This window comes from Psammomys obesus, unplaced genomic scaffold, assembly GCF_907164565.1.
Source record: "Psammomys obesus unplaced genomic scaffold, mPsaObe1.curated_primary_1811, whole genome shotgun sequence".
NCBI lineage: Eukaryota > Metazoa > Chordata > Mammalia > Rodentia > Muridae > Psammomys > Psammomys obesus.
In genome coordinates, this window is record NW_026589732.1 from 9245163 (window position 1) to 9257125 (window position 11963).

Consider the following 11963-nt stretch of genomic DNA (forward strand, 5'->3'; position numbering starts at 1 on the left):
AGAGAGAGAGAGAGAGAGAGAGAGAGAGAGAGAGAGAGAGAAGGAGGTGAAGGAACAAGTTCTCTTATAAGGTAACCCAGAACATGCACAGGTGGTTTCAGGTGGGCCGTAGGTGGCCTCACAGAAGCCTGATACCCCTTTGTCAGGTCCCTTGGGGCTGGCTGTAGAGATGCCTACTTATGGATCCCAACAGCACCTGCCAGGCATGGATCAGTTGCTCCATAAAAGGGTAAACCTGCCTTGCTCTTGCTTTCTTGCTCTCGCGCTCTCTTCCTCTCTCCTGCTCTCTCCCTTCTCTGTCAGGGCACCCCCTCTCCCCTCCTATCATGTCTCCCACTCTCCTCTCTCCATCTCCATCCAATAAACCTCAATGGATTTAAGATTGGTTGTGTGCATGTCATTTTTAAATAAATATTAACAGTGACTACATAAAAAAGTAGAATCTTCAGGTTGTGAGCTAATAACTGCTAAGAAGCATCTTGCCATAAATCACACACACACACACACACACACACACACACACACGGCATTCTAGTACATGTGACCACACATACTAGTTTAAAAACCTAGAATCTAGCATGGTCTCTGACCTCTGTGTAGAGGTCAGCAGGCTACAAAGCACCTCTGACATCTTACCTAAGGATGGCTTTACTGGAGCTGAAGATAATAGTCTAAGGAGGGGAAGTCTGGAATAATCACGTGGGGGATTTAGTTGAGGTCTGTCACCACTGATAGTGAAAAGGTCACCAGATGTCAACAATATCCACTCCCAGCCTTATGGGCAGGGAAACAGGTAATTCTTTAATTGAGGAGAGGCCCCTGTGTATTTAACATTCCTGGTTCCCTAATGCTCCGTGGGTGCAAGGACCTTTGGGCCCCAACAAGAAACTAATGTTTCCAAGCACTTCTGTCTCCTTGAATTTTCCCTTTTCAACTCTTAGACAGCCATCCAGTAGACTGCAAAGCTTTATTTAGAATTTATATAGTGTTTACCTGCATGTAAACCTGCAGGTCACATGAGGGCACCAGATCTCACCACCTTATGGTTTCTGGGAATTGAACTCAGGACCCTTGGAAGAACAGCCAGTGCTCTTAACCTCTGAGCCATCTCTGCAGTCCTTTTGCAAAGCAATTTGAATGATTCATAGCATCTCTTTTCTGACCACTGAGTACTTTTTTAAAATTATTTACTTATTATGTATACAGTGTTCTGCCTGCATGTGTGCCTGTGCACCAGGAGAGAACACTAGATCTCATTATAAATGGTTGTGAGCCACCATGTAGTTGCTGGGAATTGAACTCAGGACCTTTGGTAGAACAGCCAGTGTTCTTAACCTCTGAGCCATCTCTCCAGCCCCACTGAATATTAAAGTTTAGATCTAGATCTAAATAATAATACTCATTTTGTAGGAACCCAAAAAGTCTTCTGCTAATAAAGATTTTCATCATGTCTGTCAAGTAGACACATATACAGAATTTGCAAGCTTCTTTTAAGTGAGTAGTACTGTTGACTAAATAAGAAAAAACTCCAAAGTTATAAAGCTCCTGATCATAGTTCCCTGGGAAACATGATTACAATGTTATGATTGAATATCAGCAACTTTTCATGAAGGCCTCCAACCAGGAAAGAGTAACTCTATACTCAGTACACGTAACAGCAGTTACCTTTATTGTCATCTCATAAAAATGTCTATAAAGAGTTGACAAGAGAAATAGAGATTATGAGTCTTCTTTGTATCCTTCGTTTTCAGGCTCAAATATATGATTTTGACATCATGATAAATCTTATTTTTTTCAAAATATTTAAATGTCTCCTATCTTTTTTCAGGTATGTTCACCTTTTGCTACTGGCCCCAGGCAAAGTGATGGAACATTTTATGAATTCCGCACCTATTTTCTCAAGCCCTCAAAGACTAATGAGTTCCTGGAAAATTTTAAAAAAAGTGTCCACCTTCGGACAGCTCACTCTGAAATGATTGGATATTGGAGTGTAGAATTTGGAGGCAGAACAAACAAAGTATTCCATATTTGGAAGTATGGTATGAATCACACAGCTTCTGCTTCATACAAAATGCTCATTGTTAGGTGGTCTGTGAAGCTTGGTTTTTCAGTCTTTGTTACTGTACATACACACAGGTTACAGAAAACATTTCGAAAGCAATGCAGTAACAAAGCCAAGTAAATTTAGCCATTACTCAGCAGCACTTTTCTATCTACCACTTGACTTGAGGTTAACCTGTATGGAAACGCTTTGTTTCATTAAACTCTTAAGTTGATGAACTTACTTTAATTCTAGGTTTTAGAATCGTTTGTTGGAACAAACACCTTTGTAAAGTTAAAATATGTGCTTTCCAAAGTCCAAGTTCAGAATAGAAAATGAAAGTACCGTATTAATAGACCTAGAGTTTGGTATAGGCATCTTAGTTATTATTAATTTACCAATTTTCGTGTTTAGAGCCCTTGAGAGGGCATCCAACCTTAAGATGTAATGATTTTGTTACATTGAGCAGTCACTTTTATTTAATTCTTCACAATTTCAAAGTATTCACTGTCTTGTTCTATAATGGATGTAAAGGCAGAGGAACTGAAGAAACCTCTTCTCATTCTGGAGATAACATAGTCACAGAAAGGAGACCACGGTACAAGAACCTATGAAGTTTCTTACTCTTGTGTCTGCTCTTAACAGTTCACATCAGGGCATACCCTGATACCCAAAGAACTCATCGTCTCATTTTTGGTTTATCTGTCAGTGTCCAGATTCATGTTCAAAAATGCTTTACTATGAAAATTGTTCATTCTATACCTAACATAGCATTGTTTGGGACTCTTCCATGTTTTAAGAGATCAAGGCTCATTAAAATTAATATATGCTTCAGGTGGTATACAAGTTAACACATGACCCAGTAAAAAACAGCATTTTTGTTCACTGAAAGGACAGTGGGCTCACAGGTTGGAATCTGATCAAGGCACACCTTGACTTGACCGCTTCCCATCACTACCAAAGCATTTTCCTCTCAACCTGCCCTGTCAGGTAGGAGCCTCAATTGAAGAGGAATCCACATGGACCCGGCACTCTGCTGAAGTCTGTTCCAAGCCCTGTTCATGGATTCATTTAATCCTCACATACCCGAAGGTTGTACCTATTTCCCATATCACAGACTGAGAAGTGTACAGTGCTTAGCTGTACGTGCTGGGTGGTAGAACCAGGAAGCCCACAAAGTGGTTACGATGATTGTTTCTGTTTCTCTTACCCTGAACACTGCTGAGTGACTGGGCGCAAATACCACATTTTCCATGTGGATGTTCCCACATGTAACACAGTGTTCTTACGTGCTGTGACTAAAATGTTTGCTCATTTGGGCGAAATATGAAAAGTAGATAATTTTAAATAAAATAACATAAAGTTTCTTCACCTTTTCTACCATAGATAATTTTGCTCATCGAACTGCAGTCCGCAAAGCTTTGGCCAATGATAAGGAATGGCAAAAAGAATTCCTTATCCCAAATTTGCCTTTCATTGAGAAACAAGTGATTGAGATAACCTACCTGGTACCATGGTGCAAATTAGGAACACCTCCCAAGGAAGGTGAGTGAGTCTTTGCCACTGTGAACTTTCATGACTGAAACAGTACAGATATAAAGTGATTTAAAAAGAAAAGTGTCACTAGAATTATTTGTTTATATAGGAATAGTGCTGTGACTGTCATGATAAAAACTGTTCTTAGTTTATTCTTAAAAACTAAGAATTAATTAATGAAGTATTTTAGAGAGAGATTGATATGAGATTGATTGATTTTGGGATGGGTTGTTGTTTTCTTTTTTAAGGCATGTGGGTGTTTTGCCTATATGTTTTTCTGTATACCATTGGCATGCGTGGCACCTGTGGAGGCCAGAAGAGGGCATCAGATCCCCATAGAACTGGAATTACAGACAGCTGTGAACTGCCATTTGGGTAATGGGAATTTTGAACGCAGGTTCTCTGCTAGAGAAACAAGTGCTTTTGACTACTGAGCCGTCTTTCCAGCCCTTCCAAACTAAATGATAAAGATTAAAGGATGCTTAGTTACAATTTAGAAAAAGTCAATATAATATTAAAGTAATGCAAACTGTTTTCAGATTCATTTTTAGAGCTGAGACAAGGTCTCACAGTGTACCCAGGCTGAACTCCAGCTCACCCTTCTGCACAGACTCTCAAACAGAAATTAGAGATGTGTACATGCCTTTTTAAATAACAGAAACATTTAATTACAACGATGCTTCCCACAGATTACAGTATTCTAGGTTTAGTACATCTTTACTTATAAAATGGACTGTCTGGAGGGAGTGAATTAACTAGCACTGCCAAGGTGTACACTGTAGCTAAGCTTTCTGTCTTCCTCTTGCTTCTTTCTCAGTTTAAAAATAATTCCTTATGACATGTCTTCTTGTTTATTTCAAGAAGCTGTTCTCTCAATCTAGTTTTAAACAAAGGTCAGGTTATAAAAGTGTAACATTTTCACTATTATTTTATTTCCTATTTTTCCTAACTCTGTAAATGTATTTTAGAGTACAAGAAATGTGAAAAGTCTCATTGAGCCCTTTCCCTGTAAGGAGCAGAGGAAGCGTGAGTGAGTGGAGACGTGTGTGAATGTGAATTTTAACATGGGCACAGCTTGTAAAGGACGTGGAAGCCCTCAGAACTATGGGACAATTAGCAAAGCCATTTTCAGGCTCATGTGCAGCTAGCCTCTGCAGCTTCCTCCTCCTGGATGTTTAGAGCCTGTGACTGCTCACCTACAAGACTGGCCGACCCTGCCTCCTGGACTGCACCAATAAACAAGCTGAGGTTTCCGGTGGTGGTGGTGGTAGTGTTACAGAACCCCACCTGACACCTGTGTCTGCATGTCTGTCTTTTCTTCCTTGCCATGCCGCCTCTAGCCTGGGACCCAAGCCACAGGCATACAGCATTAATCTGCATAGGCCCACCCTTGGCTCTCAGCACTGTCCATGCAGAGTTGCCATCTCTTGGAGTGCCAAATCCTGATTTTGTTAACACTTTACACATTAATTTATTTATGTAGTATATATGCATGTCATAGTGCACACATGAAGGTCAGAGAACAACTTGGGGGAGTTGGTTCCTTCCTTATATTGTGTGGGTGTTCCAAGGATTGAGCTCTGTCAAGCTTGGCAACAGCATTTTTACACACTGAACAATCTTGCTGTGCCTAAATCTTATTTTCCTCTATATTTTTCTAATTCTTCACTGACCTTGTAATTTTTTTCTATCAGATTTACTTATCCTCCAGTTTCTCACTTCTGATTTATATTTCTGACTAGAGGTAAAAAGCCTTCCAAACAATACTTGGATATTTAAGAACACTAAGCTCACTCTCCCCCTCCCCCCCCTTCTTAGGTTCCTTTTCAGAAAGTTTGATATGACTTCAGGCCATCTCTTTTCTTGCTATTCCTGTTAGGAATAGACTCTGAAAGGAGGAAATTACACAAAGAATAATATCTCCTCTCTCAAAATTGAAAAGCAGAGAAAAAATAGATCAAAAGATGCTTATTTCTTTTCTTACAGACTTAAACAGCTTAAACCCCTATTTCATGATAAAGTATCCGATATCTGGTGCATTAGTAAAGTTCCCAGATTAAAACTATTTCATCTAATTGTTTATGTATAGCTTCTATTTCTTCTCAGTTATTAAGGTTAACTTTAAACATAGACAAGAATTTCTAAACATAAAAACGAGGAAAGATAATGCAAAGAATTAACAAATATATCTGCATAAGTCTGTATACACAGACAGGGTCGCCTCCCACTCCTAGAGTCAAACAAAGCAAATTGCTTGAATAGTATGTGTTAAATAATTCTCGTTCTGTCAATTCTAGGAGTCTATGAACTGGCCACCTTTCAGATGAAGCCTGGTGGCCCGGCTCTGTGGGGTAAGGCATTCAAAAGGGCAGTGAATGCTCACGTTGATCTTGGCTACTCTACACTGGTTGGTGTTTTCCACACTGAATACGGAACCCTCAACAGAGGTACAGCCGTTTGTTTTTGTGAGGCTATGATGAATGTTGGTAATCATGTTTCTTGGGGGTTTTTTTTATTATGATAATTAATTTTGACATTTTTTTTTCCTCATTGTAAGGTCTAAAAACACTGATTTGTATCTTATTTTTTATTGCAAATGCTAATACCTTTTGGAGCTATTTCACAGGTTAACTGTTGTTTAGAAACTGGAAAAGTCTTTAAGAAAATATTCTTTTCATCTTTTTTTTCTAAAAGTCTTGTTATGGTTTGTTTCAAAATAACATTATTGGAGTAAAAAGATTGTTTCTGGATGAAAATATTTACACTTTTATAAATGCAAAAATTATGGACAAATCCCAAACAAAAAAATTTACCTATATCTCATTGTTGGAGTTAACAGTGCTGTATGAATGAGAAAGGAATGCAAAGACCAAAGAGTTGTTAGCTGTGTGTGTCCATGGCATAGTGCTCTCTCACGGATAGACAGGCTGTACCAGCATGAGGACCTGAGTTTGATTCCTAGCACCCATATCAAAGCTGGCTTCAGTGGCAGCATCTATAATCTCAGGCCTGGGGAGATGGAAAGAGGAGGCTGGCCAGCTGGTCTAGCCAGATTGTAAAGTTCCAAGTTCAGTGAGAGACCCTGTATTGCAGGGGACACCCGACTCTGACCTCTGACTTCCACATGCACACATAGACTTGCACACCCACACAGGTACAGACATACACATCCATGATACACATCCATGATCACGGTCAGGGATATAGAGCAGAGGTATAGTACTTACCCAGTATTCATTCCCATTCATTCAAAAGACCCTCGACTCCACACCCGGTACACACACATTCTAAAAACACCTGCTATAACGTTATATCTAGAATAGAATACACATACACATGTATGTGTCCATATATGTAGATAACAATAAAAAAGAGGACATGAATTTGAAAGAGAGCAGGGTGGACTTGAAGGAAAGAAAGGGAAGGGGGAAAATATATTATATATATATATAATTATATGCAATTATATATATATATATATATGCAATTATAGTATCAAAAATAAAAGAAGAAATACCTGTTATAGAAAAATGCAGCTAACTCATGATTTACTTCCGCAGTTCACGTTCTGTGGTGGAATGAGAGTGCAGACAGTCGCGCAGCTGGGAGACATCTGTCTCATGAGGATCCCAGGGTCGTGGCTGCTGGTGAGCTGTTTCATTAGGCATGAATTATTTTAGAACAAATTTGATTCTTCTGATAGCTCCATTGTCTTACAAAATGTCTTTCCAGTTCGGGAAAGTGTCAGCTACCTAGAGTCTCAGCAGAACATGTTCCTGATTCCAGCGTCATTTTCACCACTGAAGTAGTTTCCTGCCTAGGATTGAACATGAGCATCTGGTCCCAGATGTGAGGCGTGTTCCTCCATTCTCCCCAGAGAATCGTCCTTTTTGTTGTCTGAAGGAGATGGTGAGTTAGTCCATTGTGCCCTCTCCATTTTTAAGGCTGCCTGTGTTATGTACTAACAGTAGTTCAGGAAATACTTCTGCTCATTTTCCCCATGCCATTTCATATCTACTGGACATCAGAAAGAGTTGCCATTACCCCATGACCATGGTAATTCATTGTTTCACAATATCTTCTGTGATTTTTATAATTAATTGCTATCTTGTATTCAAAAAATTATTTTGAAATTTTTGCCTGGAAATATTTTAAAATTATTTGATTAATGCAATATCATTATTTTTATGTCTGTTTTATTATATTCATTTTTTCTGAAACTTAAAAATATTTTTTACCCAGTAATGTTTACTTTGTGGTATCAAATGCAATTGATACAAATATTAAATCTGGTATTTGTCTTTATACTTTAAAGAAAAATGTAATATATCCTTTGTTTTAATTATGGTTTCACATTAATTAAAATCAAAGTTGAAAAATAATATATTCTTGAGACTTATTGCTGTATAATACCATTTTAGCGTGCTCTTTTTTAATTGCTTTTTGCTATTTTTAACTTTACCTTGAATCAGTCACAAAGATTACAAGACAGTTATTTATTTCAACAAGGTCTTTATAATTATGAAAATCATTGACCTATTAAAAGCCTGCACATCCATTCTGATTTTTCAAGTGTGTCTTGGATAATTACATCCTCTTCTCTAGAGCTCTTCCTGTGTTGCACAGGCTAATGACACCATAATAATGTGGCAGCTTCCTAGTAAGTGTTGTTAGACCGCAGAACACAGCACATGGCCTGTCTGAGGCGCCTTCTTTAACACTGCCATCTCAGTGTCTGCAGAATGAGATGGTGCTCGCGAAGGCAGGTTCTACAGCTTCCACAGTCATCGCAACACTCTTCAGACAGGGTTCAAAGCATTGGAGCATTTATGTGAAATAGCTGGAGCTTGATGTCTGCCTCACAGACACACAAACTGACAAGAGATAAAATTAAGCCAGTCTCAGATAACTGTAAGTCTCAGAAAGACAAATACCATGTTCTTTCTCATATGTGGTTCCTAGATTTTCTGTATATGTAATATCATGTATGTGTGTATGAAATGAAAATAAGAACAAAATTGTGTGGTAACAGAGGGGACTGATGGGAGCAGAGAAGGGGAAAAGGCAAAAAGAGGAGGAGAACATAACTCAATGTACAATATGTGCTTGTGTGAAATTTTCCTTAAGTAACACAATATCCTATATGGAGAATGTATACAATGAATGTTGTAGTTGTCAAATAAACAAACTTTTTAATTTGATTAAAATTTAAAGTATATTATAAAACATTTTTAACATGATATTTTTATTGACTATTTGGGAATTTTGCACAATGCAACTTTATCACACTCACTTCCCAGTCCTCCCAAGTCCACCCTCCTATGCTTGTACACTCTGCAGAAAAAGGAGAAAAAGAAAAATGACAAAAAATACACCAAGTCCAATCTGTGTTGTCCGTATAGTCACTGGAGCTTGGTCAGACTCAAAGTGGCCAGCCCCTTAAAGATAACTGAGTCTTCCTCACCTCTATCCCCTCCCCCACACCATGAACTGTGAGGAGCTATACTTCATCATCCATGCCACAATTTTTAAGGACACTCTTCATGGCTTCTTGTCTGTTCTGTTTGTTTGGGGGGTTGGAGGAAGGGGGAAGTTGTCACAGACCACAGACACCAGCATGGCCTCCGGAGGTAACATGGACAGTGAATGGCAGCATGGCCCCAGTGGCAGCATCAGCCATGGATATGGACACCACATGGCCTCCAGCAGCAGTACCCACCGTGGAGATCTTTCAGATAGGCCAATCCAGAAAACTAGCTGTTCTCCATCTAGAATATGCTGTCCTGGCTCAGAGCCAGGGCAGCCTTGCTATTGGATAGCACGTTATGGGGCTGAGTCTGCGCAAGCTCTGTCCATCCTCCTCAGCAAGACATGTTCCTGATCCACCACAGCTATGTTCACACGCTGGTGCACGAGCCGCCGCAAGTCCACCTCTCTCTTCCACAATCCTGCTGCTCCATTTGCCATCAGAATAGGATTAGCTCATCACTCCTGGAAATTCCCAACTCCCTTTAAAAGGCCTGCACACCTTTGTCTGGGATCGCCATTTTCTAGAATGGTTGACTCCTGCATGCTGGAACATGTCGCTTAATAAAATCTGCTCTTGTCTTTGCATGTTCTCAGAGTCTGAGTCGTGTATGTCATTTTTGGACCCTTCAGTTCCCAGTTCCAGCTCCTCATCTTTCTCTGTTGTTGAACTTCCTTCTTCATTGGAAACAAAAGTACTCAGAAGAGACTACACCCTCACACTCCCCATCACTGTCTGCAGGCAGGCTCTGTCCTCGGGGAAACCTGCTTGTGCACTTGTACACTTAGTAGCCACAGTACACTTAGTAGCCACAGCGCTTTCTGTCTCCTGAAGCTGCTTTTTCAACTTACTCCTTCTTAGCATACAAATATGTGATTACTTATCCTATCTTTAAGAAACTGAAACAAAGCTGGGCGTGGTGGCACTTGGGGAGGCAGAGACAGGTGGATCTCTGTGAGTTCAAGGCCAGCCTAGTCTACAAAGTAAGTCCAGGACAGCCAAGGCTACACCATGTCTTTAAAAAAAGAAAAAGAGACAGAAACAGCCCGCCTTGCCTTTTACTATAGTAACACAAAAGTAGTGTCATATTTCCAGCCTCTAATTGAGTCTCTCTTAAAAATTTCACTAACACACTTTCATCAAACTCACTTTCCAGTCCTCATTTTAGTAGATCTCCTAGCAGTTCACCTCTTCATTGTTCTAGAAATATTTTCTTCATTCCCATAAACACTAGCTGCTTAGTCTTAATGAAGACTCATTAATGCCTTTAAGTCTCTACCTTGTCTCCTTGATCTCCAGTAATGTCATATTTCAGAGCTGATTCCTTAGACATCTTTTCTGTCCTGAACTCAACTTCCTGGATTATCATATGTCTCCAAACGCCACCTATATTCAGACAGTTCATACAATGTATATGCATTCTGTGGAATTCAGCCTTATTTGTCAGTCTTAACACCTCTGCCTGCATGTTAGAAACTTCACATCACGCCTGTTGAAAGCTGAGCTCTTAACCTTTACCCACAGTAATATCTCAGTAAATGATACTTCCCATCCTGTCCATATGCTCAGGACATTACCCCATTACATATCTATCAGCAAATCTCCGAAGTCCAGAATTTGATTGCTTCACATCCCTGCGCCACCATTCAATCTGGTTTGAGCCCATCATTATCAGGACTTGAGGCAAAAGCTCTTTCCTGGTCTACTATCATCCTAGTCTATCTTCAACAGAACAACCAAAAGACTATAAACCATAAGCCGCATTACTACTCTGCTCCCTCATGCCTCCAGTAGCCTCCTGTTAAGAGGATCACATAAACTCCAATTTGTCTCCATTTTAGGACCAGGTCTGACTTTAAAAGTCAAGTCATCAGTCCTGGGAACCAGGCCATAGGTCACCAGTTACAGGAACAAGACCATAACATCCCCTACCCAAGGAACAGCCTAGAGATAACCACAAGAATGGGAAAATATATTGTCTCAGGATGGGGCATCTGTGGTGGGTAGCCACATCTCATCCTGTAGGTAAACATTCATGTCACAGGAACGTAGCCCAACGACCACCTAGATGCAAGCCAATTAGCAACTGACCCTTGTAACTTCTCTGGCATCCACCAACAAAGTTTTAGATTACCTAACCCTTGCTAGAATAAAAAGGCTTTCATGCGTTTGTCTAGGGTCACTGTTTTGTAAAATGGTTTGACCCATGCACACAGATTTTTGAGAAGTAAAACACTCTTGCCAATTGCATATGCCTGTGTGGTGATTTTAGACTTAACACTGTTTCACTTAGAGTCAGTGTCCAAGCCCTTCAGTGTGGCCTACAAGCCCTGTTGCCTTTCTTGGTGTCATTCCACTCTCTCAGTTCCAGGTGACTTAGCAGCTTTTTTTTTTCCTGACTCAATAAGCTTTATCTTGCCTGTTCCCTATTTATCTTGTTTATTCCCCCTGCCTAAAATCTCTCTTGCACATGAATCTTCATGGATCATTTCCATACCTTCTTTGGATCTTTATCCAGAGGCCTATGCAGCCCTCCCTGACAGTCCTATTTAAAATTGAATTCCCTGTTTGCTATGGAATAAATTTTTATCCCCTTCAAATTCACATACTGAAACCCTAATTTCTAATGTAATGATGTTTAGAGGTGGAAACGTTATAAAATGTCTTAGTCAGTGTTCTATTGCTGTGAAGAGACACCATGATTACCTAAAGGAAAGCAGTTAATTAAGTAGGTTTGCTTACAGAGGTTTAGTCCATTGTCATCATGGTGGGGAACATGGCTGCATACAGCCAGGCAAGGAGCTGGAGAAGTAGCTGAATTCTATGTCCAGATCTACCGGCAGAAGCAAGAGAGAGCTT

General features: G+C 39.9%; 1 protein-coding gene across 1 annotated transcript in view; it reads left to right on the forward strand.

The window, feature by feature from the left end:
- The window catches only part of LOC129675352 (protein NipSnap homolog 3B), a 12535-nt gene extending 2839 nt beyond the window's left edge, over positions 1-9696 (forward strand). Inside the window, exons 2-6 of the mRNA XM_055605399.1 lie at positions 1829-2039; positions 3428-3586; positions 5875-6024; positions 7138-7224; positions 7310-9696. Of these exons, the coding sequence (XP_055461374.1) occupies positions 1829-2039; positions 3428-3586; positions 5875-6024; positions 7138-7224; positions 7310-7386 (684 nt within the window). The 3' untranslated portion in view covers positions 7387-9696. The remainder of the gene's footprint in view (positions 1-1828; positions 2040-3427; positions 3587-5874; positions 6025-7137; positions 7225-7309) is intronic.
- Positions 9697-11963: the final 2267 nt, after the last annotated feature.